Genomic DNA, 20,801 nt, shown 5'->3' on the forward strand with positions numbered 1-20,801 from the left:
TTCTCAGCGTGACAAGAACCGGGGTTTTCAGTTCCATAATTTTTAACAAGTTTCACTCCCATATTCTACACAAGACCTTTTCAGATCTTCATCGAAAACCGCAATGTTCCAACGTGGCAATCATCATAGATGTGGATACCATGTAAATATGATGTAGGGACAAAAATTCCATTATCATTGGCTACATGTACACTATTCAATGGCTTGTACTGTGAAAGATACTTGTACTATTAAATGACTACAGACAGTTATTATATTACTATTTTTATTAAGTATGAATATCATACATAGACACCATTAAATTTTTTATGACAATATTTCATGTATCAGCAAAATCTCAGTTACGTACAATTGAATTCACAATAGATTGAAAGAGAAATGTAATTTCGTATATCATTGAATATAAATACTACTTTTTAGAGATGGCAATTATTTGTAGAAGGTAAATAAACATTAAAACAATATCTACATAAAGGGTCAAAGCGCCGGTTATGTATTCCTCAGGTGAAAGCTCATAACGTTTCCCACCAAGGATCAGTTGAGTGTCATATATCAGATACTGCAAACGAAAGGGATAGATTATTTATTTATTTTATTTAACGTAGTTCATTATGTAAAAACATAAATAAAGTTTAGTGCTGGGACACTGTTTTGTTCAGTGAGGCTGTTAATTTTTGGATCAAATGATCTAATATATTTTAATCGAAAGTTTTCTTGTAGCCTTATATCTGGAGAACTACATATAATGTGCCAAACCCAAACTATCACTTAACTCAGTATGATATGCTTATTTCATTGAAAACACGAAAACTCGATTTAGGGGCTGTTCAAAAATTTTGTGACTCCATATTCAAAAATGCATCAAAAGACCCAATATATTTCAATCAAAAAGAAATGTTTGTACGCTTTATATATGGAGAACTACATACAGTGTAGCCCAACCCAAACTATCAGTTAACTCAATACAATGTGCTTATTCCGTGGAAAATACGAAAAATTTGTGGCCCCTGATCCAAAAACTAATTCTTGGTCAAGATCGTAATCTTTTGATGCATTTTTTGATCATTCCTAAAATTCTTCACCAAGATAGCAATCTTTTGATCCATTTTTTGGATCATTCCCAAAATTCTTGTTGTGATTTTTATTTTATTATTATTATTATTTTAAATTTTTATTTTTACAATCAATACAGTCAGCATTCTCTTGTGAAGTAAAATTGTTACTTAAAACTTAACATGTTGTCGACAAAACTAAGTTTGTTAACTTAATTTTCCAAATAGGTGAACTTATTCGGGGTCTTTATCATAGTAAAATTCTAATGGAATAACACCAAAGTTAGTGTTATCAATTCGTGGCATGGTAAAATTCATGGGGAATATCATCATTACTGGATCAATCCGTTAGAATAGTCAAGTACTAGGAGAATAACGCCTAAGTTACTGGATCAATCCGTTATCATGGTAAAATCCTAGGAGAATAATGTCAAAGTTAATGTATAAATTTGTTACCATAATAAAACTTAAGGAGAGAAACTTCAAAGTTAGTGAATCAATTCGTAGCATAGTAAAATTCTAGGAGGATAACACCAGTTACTGGATCAATTCGTTAGCATGGTAAAATCTTAGGAGAAAAATTTCAAAATTACTGGATCAGCTTGTTACCACAGCGAAACTTTAGGAGAGATACACCAAAGTTAGTGGATCAATTGAAGCATAGTAAATTTGACTGGAACAATCCGTTAGAATAGTCCACTTCTAGGAAAACAACACCAAAGTTAGTCAATCAATCCAATAGCATAGTAAAATTCCAGGAGAATAATGTTAAAGTTACTGTATCAATTTGTTACCATAATAAAACTCAAGGAGAGTAATACGAAAGTTAGTCTCTACTGGATTGTATAGCAAAATTCTAGATTAGTAATAAAGTCACTGAATTAATTCATTATAATAGTAAAATTCTAGGATAATACATCAAAGTAGCTGAATCAATCCTTTTAGTGATCTTGGTACAGTACACTATACAACTCACAACTTGATTCTCACTGACTCCACATTTTATATATGCAATTCTCAGTAACTTATTAAGCGTCTGATATACTGGTACAGACGGCAAGATTGCAAACTAATTTCGTTACGCACAAAGAATGTCAAACTTATGGCGCAGTTGCCAGAAGTACTGCTTTTATGTGAAATCTTACATAAATGTTTGAAGAAAGAAAGCTCAACCTACCCAGCCTATATTCGAGGAATGTAAATGGCTGCAGTGAGACACTATTTGCTAACGGACGTGCCGTTCATATTAGTGTTCCTCACGCACAAGACGAGACAGAATTTTCATGACGAAATGTTCGATAAGACAGAGTTCTTCCAATAGAAATGAATATACATTTCGACCGAGGAAATTCTTTCACTGTATGTTTTTGAAACGAGAGAATGCAAATCTAGTCTCGAGACCAACACTACATCCTATATGTAGTTTTTCCTTTATAGAATCAAATTATTTTGTTTGGCATTATATTTTTTCGCGTATCTACTTTCGTCAATCACAACAAATAGTTAAATAAAATGATTAACAATAAAATTGAAGCGAGAACTGGATTGTGTCTACTGAATTTTTTCCGGTTCCTTATTTTGGTAATTCTATGAAGTATTGCAGAACCGCTCATATAACGTGTGGTCAAAAAAAACAGAGACAAAGTTTAATGGGTGGCAACACTGGTATATGGAACAGGGTGATGGGCGTAGCCACACCTACGTGTACAGTGATATCTTGACAGGTAAACAGGGAAGACTCAGAAGGAAACAGGCACGTGCAGAGCCATGGCTGCGTCGGAACAAGAGGAAAGGCGAAAATGTTGAATTGTTCCTTGAACTGCACCCTGATGTTCCAGTTGCAGAAGTGGTGAAGAAGTTCGTAGGGTTTGAATATGCCAGGTCGTGGGTTTATAAAACAATAGGAAGGGTCGAGAGTGGACAAGGGTCAAAAAGGAATGCGGGAAGTGGACGCCCAAGGATTACTTTGGATAAAAACTAAAGGCGATCCCTTGCACGCAGAATGTCATCAAGGACTGGTGTATCGTACAGGTGCATGGGACGGAAGTATGGTCATCACCATGCAACGATGAAAAAAGTAGTGCAGAGCATGGGGTACATGCAAAGGAAGCAACGAAATGCCCCCAAAATCAACGAGGGCCAAGCAAAGAGACAACGACAAAGGCTCGCCACTCTTTTCAAAGAACCAGAGAACGTCCATTTGCACTTGATGTCATCGTCGATGATGAGAGTTACTATCCGTTCAAATGCAATAGTCCGTTGAAGTACTTCACGAAGAAGGGAAAGGATACAAATCCGGACATCAAATATAACAGGAAGGCAAAATTTGGCCCAAAACTGATGGCATGGCTCGCTGCTGGACGCAAAGGGGCTTCGGAGCCATTTTTCATGACCTTTGGGGGTGCCATCAACGCGAATACATACATAACGGAGTGTATCGAGTCTCGACTGATACCATACATGCAGGAATATTACCCAAATAATGAGGGATACGTGTTTTGGCCTGATTTTCCATCAGTTCATTATGCGAGGCAACTGTCGCAAAACTTGACGAGTTAGGAATTAGGTACGTTCGCAAAGAAGACAACCCCCCAAATGTCCCTATTGAGGAATTCTGGGCAATTCACAAGGCTTTGGTCTACGCCAATGGATGAGAAGCAAATTCCAAGGAAATCTTGATCAAGTGGTGGAAGAGAACCTTCTCCGAACTTCCTTCCCAGTATTGGCAAAACTCTTTCTCAGACATATATAGGAAGGTGCGCTCAGCTGCTAAACATGGACAGGACAGTGCAATCCATTGATGTCTATGTCTGCAATACATGTCCAGCATTTACATGCTTCCAGTGATACATTATTGTAAGTGTATAATAAAGAGTTACTTGCTGAAACCTTTGTCTCTGTTATTTTTGACCACACGTTATATCTTCCCAAGAACACCTTTATTCAACGACAACACATAAACACATCCAATACGTCCAGGCCCGTTCGTTCAATTGGATAGCCAAGAAGTTGTCAAAAATTGAAAATTCCGTAGTTTTTAACGTTATTTGTCTTCTATGATGGTTGCTTTTGGTCGTATAGAGAGTTATCTCTCTCTCTCTCTCTCTCTCTCTCTCTCTCTCTCTCTCTCTCTCTCTCTCTCTCTTTGGTAGCTATTAAAATCAGGTACGCACAATTATGGTTCTTTTGAATGGTTGTGGGGTGGGTCAATCTTGTGCCTCTCATGTTTTAAGATCAATGTTAATGTCTTACGTTTATGTACGAGTGCGATTAGACCTATACAGATTACCTCACTCTCTTTCATGGGCAGTTACAAAGCCATACGGTTCCCTTCAATAGTGTTGGGTGGGCCAACTTTGTGGATGTGTATGCTTATACGTGAGTGGCTATAGATCTATAAAGGGTACCTCACTAACTTTTATGGATATTAAGGATCAGTTACGTACCTCTACGATTCTTTTGAATGGGTGTAAGGTGGGCTAACTTTGTACCACTCTTGTTTTAAGATGGGTGCTTGTAGTCCCTATGCTTTTGTATGAGTGCTTATGGACCTATAGAGGGTTTCCTCACTCTCATTTATGGCTATTAAGGACAAGTCACAAACCCCTAAGATTCCTTTGTATGGATGTAAGTTGGAACAACTTTATACCCTATCTTTTAAGGTGAGTGCTTGTTGTCCTATGTTTATGTAAGGGTGTCTATGAGTTTATAAAGATACCTCACTCTTTCTCATGGCTATTGAAGATCAGATATATTCCAGAATATTTATTTTTAATGGATGTTGGGTGGACTGTTTGTGCGCTTCATGTTTTGAGGTTGCTGCTTGTGGTCCTATCTTATTATTGAGTGGTTACGGATATATAGAGCATATCTCACGCTTTTACATAGCCATTGAAGAACAATATGACATCACTCATTATTCTAATTGATTGTTGTGTCACATGACTCAGATCACATGATAAACAGCAAAATCACTCTGATTGGTTATTTAGAGTCACATGACTCAGATCATATATCTTCATGCTCTAAGATAAATGATTCCTTTGACAATAGTACCTTGTTTATTCTGGAGAGAGGGTTTATATACTGAAAAGGACTGAATTAGAAGTGGTACTTCTGTAGTTCTAACGTGTGATATGTTTCAGTGGTGCTATTGCAATTGAAGTACAAGTTCAACTTCGAAAGAAAACGGCCTCATTCGGGTGTTTTATCAAGAATTATGGGTCCAGATCTCTCCTTAAATTTCAATATGAGACCTGTAGGTAAGTACTTTACTTCTACAACAGGTGGAACTATTTAAAATCGTGGTACGTATCTTTGAGTGTTGGTACTCCATGAAACACTAGTTATCGTCTTTAGTCACCAGCTTGACAATAAGTAACTGAACTTTCACTTTTTACAAACGTTTTCACACTCACCACGTTGCATCACTTCTCATTCGTTACCTTTATCATATTCAGGGCCGGCTTTACGTGGTGCGGAGCTCGATCGGAAACATTTTGCGGGACTCCAGGTTTACAACTAACTTGCACTTATATATATATGCTTTCTCCCTGCTGGTCTAATTTTTAAACTCATTTCCCTTTATAACGTTTTCCCATCTGCGCTCACTCTGTTCATTGCTTATAGCAGCTATTTTTTCAGAGAAAGAACTCAAATGGAAATGCAGAATGAATTTGAACATATTCATTTCACCCTTGTGCCTCGCAATTTTTCAAGAAGGTTCTGTACCAGTATTTCATAGTTTCCTTCTCTTACAAGTAAACCTATCGATGTCGAAATCTAATTTCTTGACCAAACTTGGCAGAGAAGTTTGGAATATCAAGAAACGAACGTAAAATTATTTAAAGAGTTTCCGTCCATAAAGACGACTGCAGTGGCCAAAAAATCTGATTGATCAGAATAAGCCATAACAACGTGTTTCAAGTTTGAAATTTTCATTTTATTTGTAAAACGGGTAAAGGGATGAAAAAGAAAAACACATTAACTGACACCAGGAGGAAGTAGATCTCTATTTGAGGGTATGCTTATCATGGCCGCCATCTTGAAGTCCGCCATCTTGTATCTCGCTCAACTTTTTTAAGTAGAAAGGGATAATGTAATGTATATCAAATTGGACTAGAATATTACGAAATATGTCTATGTTTCCGTAAGACTATATTTGTAAGACATAATGAAATGCACATTGATATGAATTCGTTGGTTGATAGATTTCTTAACAGCTGTATCTTTTTGAAAAGAATTCAAGTCAGGAAAACTTAATATGCGCTAGTGAGAACATCGTAGGTAGCTATATATGAAAGATATAATCAGACTGATATAGTTATAGACTGCAGACAAAATGAAATGGTGATGAGATGAACACAAACCTTAATGAACTGATGAAAGATGGATGACATATTTTCGGTTTGATTATTTGAGTTAGAAGACAAACCTTCATAAGTAGCCACCTATTCAGTAAGCAATAGTATGCATTCCGTTTTCCTGACTTAAGAAAAATACATCCACGGGATTTTTCGCAAGAACGGCAAGCTTTGTCCTCTGGTTTTTGTATTTTTAATAAAGCTATAATAAATGAAAGAATATGCAAGGAAGTCGCACTGAGGCTGATTTATTTGATACCATTTTGGTATTTATGGTAGTATCACATGACATAATCAGTACTTTTCTGTATGTACTTTTCTTTTGACACACCAAGCATTTCAGTATCGTTTATCAACTATAAAGACAAAGTTATGCAAAAAGATGAAGAGTAATCAGTGGAGCTGCAAACTCTTACAAATTAAGTTCGGGAGAAAGCACTTGCCACTGCACAGAAACTAAGCATGTCATTTAAAAGACCAATTCGTGCTGATTACAACAAGCTAACAAAATTCCTGTACGGTTGAGAATTGTTCGAGGGATTCAACGTTAAATTTTAGAAGTACATAACCGAAGTATTCACAAACCATTCACAAATTGTCCATTGTAAGTTGTATGATGGATGGCGAAGACGTAATTGTTGAGAATATGCCAAAGAACTACACACAATTTATACAGCCATTTGATATGTTAGGATTCCAACCAATAAAAGATTATGGCAGAAGATTTCTACATAGCACGAAACTTCTTCATCCGGACGCTATGACGTACCAAAGAAACAATCAAATAAAGTTCGTTCCATGCTAATGAATCTATTCTGATCATCGCGATACATTGGATTATTTCAGTTTGCGTACCACAAGGCAGGTTACTGAACAAATTCTGAACTTTTTGAAATACATGTCGAATTTGCTTTCGCGTCTGCATATACTAAGTTCATGGTGGAAGGAAGTCTTTCATCTGCGTAATTTCTTCATAGAACGGAAGAAAACAGTGATCAATTTTCATCTCCAAACTATCATTATCGTGAGCAGTATAAAGATTAATTTTAACTAACAAACATGTTAGTTATTGCAAAACTGTTTTTTCTGTTACCTCCGATAGATTTGAATTCATATGTCAATATTCGTTGCAATTAATATTGTACTTAAGGTGTTTAAATGCGCATGTACTCAGTTTTTCATATAAACTTTGAACAGTTCTCAACCTTACAGGAATTTTATTAGCTTGTTTTAATCAACATGTATTGGTCCTTCAAATGACATGCTTAGTTTCTCTGTAGGCAGGTGCTCTCTCCCCAACTTCAATTGTTAGTTCATAAAGAACTCTATAGTTTTAAGGTTCTCAGCCCAGCATTCATGCTTCCTAGAGTATATACACCTAGGATCTCTTCAAATGCTTCATAACTTTTTTCGATTAGTTGCTCTTCGGTGTATAACTTAAATAACTTTCGATGTTTAACTTTCAGACACTTTATAAGATAGTAATAAAACAAAATTGACACAATTTGGGTTGAATAACCTCTATTCGTTGTCAATCGAAAATGAAAAGGTTATGAAGGTACTTTTTAAACTGTAGAATTCACTAAATGAATACAGAAGTGGTGCTTGAATCAGAAATGGACATTTTTTTTTAAAGAAAACTAAAATTTCCTGTTTTCTTATAAAGCAAGCTTTTGATTGTGTTAAAGCTTCATCCAAAAAATCCGGTCTTTGGAATCTCTATATACAAATATACTTTTAAAAAATTCAATTTTTCTTAAAAATGGTTTTGTTTTCTTACGGTGGTTCACAACTGCTGGAAATATTACATTACTACCGTTACATAGCACAGTCTTACGTCAAATGTAAGTAAAGCCACTTCTTAATTAATAGTGTAATGTGCAAATCATATAACTAACTAATCCTTCTCCATCTATCCTCTTTCAGATAGAAGGAGTTTACACTAATGAGATTATAATTATATCCAAATAATAATGATATAACATTTCAACTTACCCAACTAAACAAGATGACTGCTAGACATGAATATACAAGGGTCGTCGTACGATTTGCTGGGAAGAATATAGCAACGAATCCAAAAATCAAAAGCGAAAGAGTAAATACCAAAAGTATTGGCCCACAGCCTGTGAAATCAAACTGAAAAACAATGAATACGTATATCATAAACAGAAAACAAATAAACATTCTTACATTTACTTCTGTAGGCGAAGATAGTGGATGCATTATTATGTTTAGTTTATACAATTCGTTCAGTCACATAAATTTCATACACAACGTCTGAGGCAAAATATTATCGAAAAGAATGTTCCCGTTAGTTAAACATATTCTCTGCTTCGTCCTGGATACATTGCATATTGTAAAACGTCTGATAGTCAGGAGTAAATAGAGCTAGATTGAATAAACCAGAGTCCGAGATCGACTCCCACCACATATTTGTTATTTTAAATAATCCTCTAATAACAACAGTATTTACAGAAATACATCAATACAGTTTTCTCTATTGTGAGATAGAAATTCAATAGCCCAAGACCGTGCGGCCAAGGACAGGACTCTACAGAGCTCTAGGCAAGCTAGATAGAGTGACGTAGGAAGCCTCAATGCTCTAGACAAGCAGGCTAAAAGTCACAGAGCTCCGAAGCAGGCGAAGCAATTCAGGTTGGGATCCCGACAGAGCTCCGAAGCAGGCGAAGCCAGGTAGAAGTTAAGCCAACAGTCCTGCAGCAGGTTGGGTTCTCCTAGTGCTCCAGGATAGCAAGTGGAGGGGAGACCAATCGACGACTGATGGCTGTCCGCTGAATGCGCTAATATATATATATATATATATATATATATATATATATATATGCGCTGCTGTACCCATTTGATCTGACTTGTAGGTGGTGTTGGTGGTTCGTCGTATTCTTGTAGTAATCCCATGTGAGGTGTAGTACTGCAACGTAAATACATGTGATTGATGTTTACAAACGGGAGCAGCTGACATCGTTTATAAACACTAGCACGTGGTACATTACAATGTCGAAGAGCATACGCAACGTTAAATATACAGGGTTATTCATAACTCCCTCCGGGGTTTTGATAATGAAACAACTATTACAGTACACACAACAAATGTATTCATACTATAGAAAATTGTAGAATGTCTCCAAGATTCTTACATACCAAGCACGTGTTCATTATGAGTACCCTTGGTAACTTAGCAGACGTAAGTCCTGTTTTGGAGTTCGTACTGGTCACTTCGTTTCGTATCGCACGGGCAACCAGTTTTTTTTTTTTTTTTTTGAGTATTTAAACCATTTACAAATTGTTTTAATGTGAGTAATTTAATATGCTATTTGCCACTAAATCGTCGTTACATCGTCACAATTAATTTATATTTAGCGAATTGTAAGATGCAGTAAACTTTCTCTTCACCAGTAAATGCAACCATGTTTGTATCTTTTGTTGTCTGCATTCTAGTGTTTAAATGTATAACCATCCATTCGTTTTTCGTTGATGATATGGAGGAAAGAGGCACGGAGAACGAAGATACATAAGAGTTATTCTAGTCATTATATGTATTTATTTTTCATGCTAGTGACATCTAGCATGTGTTGTTCAAACTACTTGATACTAGTCTCTTCCATCAGTAAACATGTCTGGTTTACATCCAAAATTACAGGGACTTTATTTAAAAATGCAATTTAAAAGAAAAGATTCACTGCCCTTGCCACATATAATATTAAGGTTTAGTATTTCTAGTCTGTTAATAATTTTTATTTTTTAAAAAACAAATCATGTACATATAATGTATGTATAGTATAACTTAACATGGTAATTTTGTATGGTAATTATGAGTATGGGCTTTTTTCTATTTAGCTCATCACCGTGAAATATCACGCTTTAAAAATGTGAGTTGCACCCCGTACGGTTGACCAAATTATCTAGAGCGAGCTATAGCATTGTCGTTTTCAGTTCAGAAGACCACATCTTACATTTGGGAGGGGATTTTTATATTTGAAACTCTTCCGATAGGTGACGATGGTCTCTAGCTGCTGACAAAGGGTGTTTCCTAGTAAGATAGCGAAATCGGCCCTTCATCCAAATTGCTTCGCTATTGACTCAAAAGGTTACTCTTGACCTAAAACTACCTTGAAAGAAATTTTGACCCCTACCCCCTTCCCTTACCGAATTATCGTATCATATATGCTCAAAATTGAATATTTTTAAATTTTGGTGGGTGTAGCCGAAAAAGTTTCAAAGTTTCACAGATTGTAGATACTATCTAGATGTAAATGTGGATTTTTTTAAAACCATCGATGCATATTTTCTTTATTCTTTTCCGTGTTGAAAATTTCAAAAAATTGTAGAAAAAATTGGGGGGAGACACATCGCTGATTTTTTGGTTTAAAAAATTGGTATACCCTTAGGTATAACATATATTTTTTCGAGGCCTGAAAGTGATGGCTACATTATCAAAAAGAAATGAAACTGAAAACAAACGTGTTTTTCGCACAATTTTTCCACTATTTTAGGGCCCTCGAGGTGAGGGCCCCTTCAAACAATCCTTTTCCAAATTTCACAATTTTCCTTTCTCTTGCGTCCCTTCCGCTTCTGTCGTTCTTCAGCTGCTTCGATTGTGTCCATTTCGGAATAGAAACATCAAATATATCTCCGTAACACTGCTTTCACTTCAACCGGCTCTTGCACAACAAAATTATACAGCTCGCGGTAGTGTGGCCAGTGAAGCAAGCACTGATAGATACGAGGAGCCGACGCGAGGTGTGTGTAACTTCGTTGTGCAAGAGTCGGTTGAACTGGAAGCACTGTTACGCAGATATATTTGATGTTTCCATTCCAAAACGGACACAATCGAAGCAGCCGAAGAACGACAGTAGTGGAAGGGATGCAAGAGAAAGGAAAATTGTGAAATTAGGAAAAGGATTGTTTGAACGGGCCCTCACGTTGAGGGCCCTAAAATAGTGGAAAAACTGTGCGAGAAACACGTTTGTTTTCAACTTTATTTCTTTTTGATAATGTTGCCATTACTTTCAGGCCCCGAAAAAATATATGTTGTACCTAAGGATTTAACAAATTTCTTAACCAAAAAATCAGCGACGTGTCCCCCCCAATTTTGTCTACATTTTTTTGAAATTTTCAACACGCAAAAAATAAAGAAAATACACATCTATGGTTTTGAAAAATTGCACATTTACCTCTAGATCTTTAACAGCACAAGTGCATAGGAGGCATATGTATATCATATTCCCTGAGTAACATGGGAATGTGTCCAGTTGTGTGCCTTATGTACCCCTGAGAGAGAAATCACATGGATGGCAAGTGATAGACATAGTCTATGTTCGACCCTAGTCACATGCCTGACATGTACATGAGGAACGAACCTAGTATGTCCTAGGTATGTTCTCCATGCCGTGAGTGTCAATGAACCACAAAACTACTCCTCCAAAATATATTAAATCGTCTATATGCGTAATGTGTTTACATTAAGGTAAGTCTAAGAAACACTTTAAACAAGTACAAAAAACTGTGCCCCAGGGTGGGTGCGAATCCCCAACCTTTGGATTACTAGCCGCGTTCTCTTCCGACTTGAGCACGGAGGAAATAAAGAGAACGTCAATTTTAGGGGGATAAATTGTTGAGGTCTTTTGAATTCCGCTAATCAGAATGCTCCTTTAACTGCGTATATTCGACGATAACCGTTTGGGATCAGATAAAATCTGCTCGTCATGTAATTTTATAACAAAATGACGAGTGTCTATTTACTTTATTTCATGGTTCTTCCATATTCACGTTCAAATGATCGGCGACAGTTGCCATCTAATAAAGTTGATGCGTTTGTTGCTTCTAGTACACAATCGCTTAGAAAAAGAAGCAACAAATGCATCAAATGTGGGAGATGAATTTAGAATACCTAAATGACGCATGCCTAGAACATCTTGTACTGTTAGTGTATCTGAAACAGTATGTACCTAAAGAATGTACGTAGAACATGCAGATATATGTCCCAAATGACGACATAAAAACAAATGACTGTTAGAGTGCGAAACTGAGCTAGATATATAAATGCTATATTTGTGGTACATACTTACAAATATTGATTATGTGTAACAAGTACCTAAAACTGTAGGTAGCTGAAGTCTATACTTAACACATGAATATCTTACGTGCCAAGTGTCGGGTACCTAAATAGTAGCTTGGATACCTAAATGGCACATGCCTAGAGCCTTTCCATCTCAACTGTGCTCCTGCTGGCGCTACTGTCGATATGTGATTTCCCGTACCTCCCTCGAAAGAGGAGGGATAAGTTGCTGCGACCAACATCTTTCAATTTTAGATGCGAAAACGTTGCTACAATGAATTATTTCACGCGCTTTGCTGTGGTCTGTCTTATTAGCCACTCTAAGTAGCCTATGATCTTCGTCAAGATCAAGCGACTGAATGACAAATTGGCAACACAGCTGAGGTCCTTCACTTCTTTTCCCTAAGCAAAGGGAGGGTTTCTTCTGTCAGAGGGCTGCGGGGGTTGGGCCGAAGTATAGTTCGCATAGTTTCCGAGGGCACAGGTGGAATAGACAGGCTCTAGCACAGCTTGTGCTGTTAGGGATATCATCTACAATCTCTGAAGCTTTCAAAAATTTTTCGACTACCCCCACCAATATTAAAAAGTATTTAATTTTGAGCATGTGTGATACGATAATTCGGTAAGTGGATGGGGTAGGGGGGTCAAAATTTTTTTGAGGTACTTTTAGGTCAAGGGTAACCTTTTGGGTCAATAGCGACCCAATTTGGATCAAGGGCCGATTTCGCTATCTTACTAGGAAAGACCCTTTTGGTGGATATATGTTCAACCGTTCAGATGCGGAAGGAGATATTCATATGACAACTAGGAGAAAAGTAAGTGATTTGTACACAGCATGAGAGCTGAAATGACATACAGGCCTACGCCTCTCTGTAATGGACGATCTGACTACATCAGTGATTGCCAAACCGTCGATCGCGAGCTACTACTAGCTCACTGGGTCATTTTCGGTAGAACGCGTTAACGCAATGGTTGGCTAACCTTGATTTCCCCACTTACCGGACGCTAACGACAGGGGGCGCCGGTGACAACAACTGCTTTGTTTCTCCCGCGCAACTGCCTTTATCAGCCTCATCTCATAGTTAATTGTACGCGTGGAGTTGTGCACGTTATGTTTTTCATGTGTATATTAGATATTTGCTAACCTGGAAAGTTTGATTTACTATAAATAAATAAATATATAATTTACTATAAATAAAAATGTAAGTTTATAGGCAATAAACAATGTTGATAGACAATAAACAATGTTAAAAAAGTTGATAGTTCTTTCGGTTGGTAGCTCATAGTAGGACATAAAAATGGTACGGTTGCTCAAAAGCTTCATATGGCGACCACTTCACTACACGATAGTACTGCTTGGCGTTCATACTCCACAAATCCACACTAGAGGTATCGAATTCTTTAATCGCTACGTATGCAAATGCCCAAACGGAGTTTGATTTGCTCATTTTCTAATTTACTTTTAAGTTGATTGTTGTTACAAATCCGACCAATGACAACAGATGTAAGTGAATTTGCACGTAACATTTCAACTACGATACGACTATTCCCTATGCCGTAAACGTCGCCAACACCTAGTGGCCCAGTTGCCGGTAAATGTGGATCATCGGTATAGCGACGGTTCGAAGGATTGCAAGGACGAAAAATTATCTTACAAATACAGTAGGAAGTCGAAAATTCGAACTAATTGGGACCACAGGTAGTTTGGATTTTCAAATTGTTCGGATTTTCGAAAATGGCCACAAAAATGCCATTTAGGCTTAAATATACAGTACGGTATGCTCTTTTATCGATACAGTGGTAATACAGTACATACAGTAATTACAATATCGTCCGTAAGGCTACTTACATTTAATGTTTCTGAAGAATCTGTTCGTACACTAAATTACAGACTCGAAACTTAACTTGCGTAGACTAAAGGGAAAATAAAATTAAAAATATGTATGACAAACAATTACGTATAAATGAATTTTTATAAAAACACTGGCTTCACACAAAAAACTAAGACAAAATGTATAAAGCTTCTAGGGACCGCGTTCGGATTTTTGACGCTCGGATTATCGACGTCCTACTGTATTTAAATTGTGTTTTTTGTATTGAGGTCTGGAGGTGCCACGAAAAGTTTAGGGGGAGGGCCCCCTAGCCCTCCTTTGGTTGCGGGCCTGCGCCTAAGTTTCCACCGGAAACGTTGAAATAATCAGAATATTCAATAATTGCTGTTCAATGAGCTCTAGTGTGAAGCAGGTAATAGAAAGTTGTACTAAGAAGCCATGTGATGGTTGTGTTCCGAATTGGTGGGAACCACTGATATACAGGGGGAAAACGTCATAAAATGCTGTTTGGCTTTGCAGCAGATGAATTCCAAGCAACAAATAAATTGTTTAGAAATTGACCCAGCATCTAAACTTTCAGAAAGGCGATGATGTAATTTTTCCTGTTGTCCACAAATGAGACACTGATCAGTAGTACTGCGATGAATGGTGTATAAAGTTTCATTGGTGGGGATCAGATTATGAATTTCTTAGTACCACATACTTTTCACATTACTTGAGAGGAGTTAATGATTCCTATTATGCCAGATCACGGTCCAGTCGTTTGTTGATGCTGCATGATAATAGAAGTAGTTTCATAATTGTCGTGCTGCTGTTGGTGTGTGTAATACAAAATGCGTTTATTTCCACTCTGTTCTGTTAACAAAGAGAACAAATATGTCCACTTTAAAATGAGATCACGAAGATAAGATGGACAAAGTTTATCAAGACATAAATTAGGTGGGTTATTGTCCAGTACGTCAACCAGTGTGCGATGTCGGTGGTTGCATTTAAACACTGTTTATATATGTTTCTTAAAGCAGTGCTCGATTTCTGGCAAATATTGAACAAATTAACACCTCCTTGAGAATATGAGAGGAAAATAACCCGCTGTCAGAACCGGTGTCACAGGGATTTTTTACCCCTGGAAAGTTTTACCCCCTGGAAAATTTTACCCCCTGGAAATCTTTACCCCCTTGTCGGTTTCTGGTAACTTCAAAGGAAAAGTCAAAAGTCACATTAAAAATTCATATAATTGAATGTGATCTCTCAGTGTATGCACTCACTTTGGTCAAGATGGCTTTAAATCCGAAAACGTGGTAGGGGGGTAAAAATTTCCTAGGAAATTATTACCTCCCTGTCGGTTATTGGTTACTTCAAAGACAAACTCAAATGTTACATTATAAATTGATACCACTCTGTAGTATCTCTTAACAGACACAGTCACTTTGGCCAAGATGGCTTTAAATCCGAAGATTTGGTAGGGGGGTAAAAATTTCCTACGAAATTATTACCTCCCTGTCGGTTATTGGTTACTTCAAAGACAAACTCAAATGTTACATTATAAATTGATACCACTCTGTAGTATCTCTTAACAGACACAGTCACTTTGGCCAAGATGGCTTTAAATCCGAAGATTTGGTAGGGGGGTAAAAATTTCCTAGGAAATTATTACCTCCCTGTCGGCTATTGGTTACTTCAAAGTCAAACTCAAATGTTATATTATAAATTGATACCACTATGTAGTATCTCTTAACAGACACAGTCACTTTGGCCAAGATGGCTTTAAATCCGAAGATTTGGTAGGGGGGTAAAAATTTCCTAGGAAATTATTACCTCCCTGTCGGCTATTGGTTACTTCAAAGACGAACTCAAATGTTATATCATAAATTGATACCAGTATGTAGTATCTCTTAACAGACACAGTCACTTTGGCCAAGATGGCTTTAAATCCGAAGATTTGGTAGGGGGGTAAAAATTTCCTAGGAAATTATTACCTCCCTGTCGGCTATTGATTACTTCAAAGACAAACTCAAATGTTATATTACAAATTGATACCACTCTCTAGTATCTCTTAACAGACACAGTCACTTTAGCCAAGATGGCTTTAAATCCGAAGATTTGGTAGGGGGGTAAAAATTTCCTAGGAAATTATTACCTCCCTGTCGGCTATTGATTACTTCAAAGACAAACTCAAATGTTATATTATAAATTGCCACTCTGTAGTATCTCTTAACAGACACAGTCACTTTGGCCAAGATGGCTTTAAATCCGAAGATTTGGTAGGGGGGTAAAAATTTCCTAGGAAATTATTACCTCCCTGTCGGCTATCGATTACTTCAAAGTCAAACTCAAATGTTATATTATAAATTGATACCACTAAGTAGTATCTCTTAACAGACACAGTCACTTTGGCCAAGATGGCTTTAAATCCGAAGATTTGGTAGGGGGGTAAAAATTTCCTAGGAAATTATTACCTCCCTGTCGGCTATTGATTACTTCAAAGACAAACTCAAATGTTATATTATAAATTGATACCACTCTGTAGTATCTCTTAACAGACACAGTCACTTTAGCCAAGATGGCTTTAAATCCGAAGATTTGGTAGGGGGGTAAAAATTTCCTAGGAAATTATTACCTCCCTGTCGGTTATTGATTACTTCAAAGACAAACTCAAATGCTACATCATAAATTGATACCACTCTGTAGTATCTCTTAACAGACACAGTCACTTTAGCCAAGGTGGCTTTATATCCGAAGATTTTGTAGGGGGGTAAAAATATCCTAGGAAATTATTACCTCCCTGTCGGCTATTGATTACTTCAAAGACAAACTCAAATGTTATATTACAAATTGATACCACTAAGTAGTATCTCTTAACAGACACAGTCACTTTGGCCAAGATGGCTTTAAATCCGAAGATTTGGTAGGGGGGTAAAATTTCCTAGGAAATTATTACCTCCCTGTCGGTTATTGACTACTTCAAAGACAAACTCAAATGTTACATTATAAATTGATACCACTCTGTAGTATCTCTTAACAGACACAGTCACTTTAGCCAAGATGGCTTTAAATCCGAAGATTTGGTAGGGGTGTAAAAATTTCCTAGGAAATTATTATCTCCCTGTCGGCTATTGATTACTTCAAAGACAAACACAAATGTTATATTATAAATTGGTACCACTCTGTAGTATCTCTTAACAGACACATTCACTTTAGCCAAGATATGATTTTATGAATTGATATTATACCCTGTTATCTCTTAACAGACGTACTGATTGTCGGTAAGATGTCTTTATATCAGAAATTTTATAGGGGTGCTTATACTCTTGTATTGGTTCTGTGCTACTTCAAGGATAAGGTCAAATTTTTACATTATAAATTGATGTTATACCGATTTATGTCTTAAGAGACGCACTCACTTTGGGGACGATGAAGGATGGTTTTATTTTCGAAAGTTCATAGGGAGGTAATATATAAAGAAAGCTAAAACTTATTTTTATTTTAAAGGAGATGTTGAAATACCAAATTTGGTGACTCGGGTTTAATAGAGCCCGAAAATGTACACGTTTTTATAAGATAATTTTCATACGTATTCTTCGCTTCCGCTTTGAAATTCCAAAAATCGATTCTCTGTGATATATGACGTCTCAGATCCCATGTACTGACCAAGCTTTAAGTTTCTAAGTTCAGCGGTTGTACATACGACTTGAGAATCTTCTTTTTACAAGCCTTGTACGTTGTTCTGGATGCTAGCTCGCACTAGCTAGCTACGCCATTTTCAACAGTGTTGACAACTTTATCAATGTTTATTATATCTCCGGTACGGTTAGAGAAATCGAAGTGTTGTAAACGGTAAAATAATTTGAACGTTCCTTGCAAACCACACATGTAACTAGATATAATATTTACTTAAGATTTTTGTAAATAAAGACTTTCAAAAAATTCAAATTTTCAACCCCTGTAACTTCGTTTCTATTCATTCGAAAAACGTCATACCATGTCCATGATATTCAGCGCTAAAGTTCTTTCGAACTATATTATCCTGTGCATCTCTGTTGTGCTGTGTCTGCGTTAGAGGCTTCCAAACTTCGGATGTTTGTGATACCATAATATCTTTAACTTGTAACACTGATTAATAAAAGTAGTATTTTAAGTTTACATTTAACATGGTTAGAAATGTGTAATAAACTGACGTAGTGCCATTTGAAAAAATATAAATTTATATTTGGTTGGCAACACTTGTGAATTTCTGTCTAAACCCGTTATAGCGGATGATCACGATAAATTGTCTACCATGTGTATATAGGGACAGAGAGAGGAATAAATTGCAACAACGTTGTTTTTAATTGAAAGATGTGTTTTATGTTTACAATCATTTATGTTATAAACTGTGTAATAGTAGTTATCAAGATTATAAGGCAACTAATATCTAATATTTTACACTGCAAACTAGGTTATATTTTGGAATGAAAGTCTGCTTTCTCAGTTGCAAATAACAAAATTTAAAGTTAGATTTACTTACCTTTGTTTCAAAAGATTGTTTATTCTCTATATATTTTTCTTCCTACGTGTTCCACACTGTCAAAAGAGTAAAATCGAGTTTCAAAATCAATATTTTCCTTTCGACGCTACTAAATCCTTAAATCTCGACTACTAGTAGAACAAGTCAAGAGCTGCTTTCACGAACGAAACTATGAAATATTTTTTAACAGTGCAGTGTTTCGGAGGAAAGTTTCTTCCTCCTTTTATACTAGGCCGCTAATATGTAAGATTTGAATTGTTCCTCTTGAAGAGCAATTTATACAAATTTCATTGATATAATAAGAAAACAATTAATAGAAATTACCACTTTGACACTGCAACCATCTTAAGACACCTGGGGGGCGCGGTGGCTCAGTGGTAGAGTGTTCACCTCTGGTGCTTGGGATCACTGGTTCGATCCCAGCTCGCGCCGTGTGGAGTTTATGGTGGACAAACACCGTACTTGTGGGCATTCTCGGGGTTCTACCGTTTAATCCCACTTTCTTCGTTCCACCATTTCATTCATTTCTCATAATCACTGTCTCCTTTATCCTAACCGGCATAGCCGTAGGACATAAAACTAATAGATTTCATTTCATTTTTTTCTTAAGACACCCTCGTCAGACAGCAAATCACGTGCAAAACATGAAAAGCAATTATTTCCTAGGAAAACAATACCGACTATCAAGTTTTTGGTCATGAAACCAAATTTTCGGACATAAAGCAATCTTGACCAGAATGATTGCGTCTGTTAAGAAATAACACGGAGTAGCATCAATTTATAATATAACATTTGATACTATCTTTGAAGTAAACAAATAACCGACAGGCGGTATAAATATCTCAGGAAAATATTACCCACTATCAAATTTTCGGACATAAAGTCATATTGACCAAAGTGAATGCCTCCGTTAACGAACAACACAGAATGGTAATAATTTATAATGTAACATTTGATGTCTTTAGGTAGTGCTCTCAACGGGTCGGGTCGGGTCGGGTTGAAGACCGACCCGACCCGAACCGTGACCCGAATTGACTGACCAGACTCGACTGACCCGAACCGTGATCCGACCTGATTGACCTGACCCGACAACCCGACCCGACCAGATCCGTAACCCGACCCGAGCTCACCCGATCCGAGTCGGGTCGGGTCGGGTCACGCGTCGCGTTGGGTCAACCCGATCTGTTTGAGAGCACTATGGTTACGACACTGGGTGAACGCCAAAATGCACTCACATTGGGAATTAAGCCCGGACCACGTGTACCGAAGTCTTACACGTTAACCACTAGCTAGATCGAACGGGGGATTTGTATATGCATTTTAATGAATACTTGGCACTTTTGAGGTTTGGTTATTTCTTTTTATAACTATTAACAACGTCCGACGTGGGAAAAAATTATTTTTTTTCTTGCTTTAGTTCTATGTGACGAAAATTTTCTTCAAGGTCAGTGTTCTCACCTGCTCGGACGGCAGGGGGTCTTCTCGGAATGCAGTAGCAAGAGTCTCTTGGCGGAGACAAAAGGAAATCGTTTAATTACAATGATAAGGGTTGAGGAAACAGGAGAACACCTGTGATTTTTTCCAACCCTTCAAGTTTCATTCCAAAATAGGTTCTTATGATTCCGGGACCCGTGCTACTTTGATTTTTCTTTCTCGGTAATTAAAACGTATTTTACAGTATATATACTTGCACGTAACAAGATACATAAAATGAATTTTGTAATTTAAAATTTAAAAATACAGTATGATATTTAATTATAAAGTACTAATTTTATTTCATCACTTTCAGCCCTACAAATAAAATTCAAACGATTCGCTCCCTGGGTCTTGGTCATCAATACTGCGTCTCATTCTTTGTCTTGCAGTCAAGTATTGGTCCTGCATTTCGTAGTCTTGGTGGTCTTTCATGCTATATAAGAGCCAAGAATGCTCGCCTCATCGGTACAAATGAAGACCAAGTGTGATTTTGATTAT

General features: G+C 36.9%; 1 protein-coding gene across 6 annotated transcripts in view; it reads right to left on the minus strand.

The window, feature by feature from the left end:
- Positions 1–267: 267 nt before the first annotated feature.
- LOC145679884 (protein lifeguard 1-like) overlaps positions 268–20,801 on the minus strand; it is a 73,139-nt gene continuing 52,605 nt past the window's right edge. For 3 of the 6 annotated variants that reach the window (XM_081750399.1, XM_081750396.1, XM_081750398.1), the window contains 2 exons: positions 8,411–8,551; positions 268–559 (listed from right to left, as the gene is read on the minus strand). In XM_081750399.1, coding sequence (XP_081606525.1) covers positions 410–559; positions 8,411–8,551 — 291 coding nt within the window. In that variant the 3' untranslated portion in view covers positions 268–409. Of the gene's footprint in view, positions 560–8,410; positions 8,552–18,827; positions 18,884–20,801 lie in introns of those variants that run through there. The other 3 variants (XM_081750397.1, XR_014130599.1, XM_081750400.1) reach the window with 3 other exon arrangements.

Source organism: Thermobia domestica, chromosome 2 (assembly GCF_964235325.1).
Source record: "Thermobia domestica chromosome 2, izTheDome1.hap1.1, whole genome shotgun sequence".
In the NCBI taxonomy this organism is placed as follows: Eukaryota; Metazoa; Arthropoda; class Insecta; order Zygentoma; family Lepismatidae; genus Thermobia; species Thermobia domestica.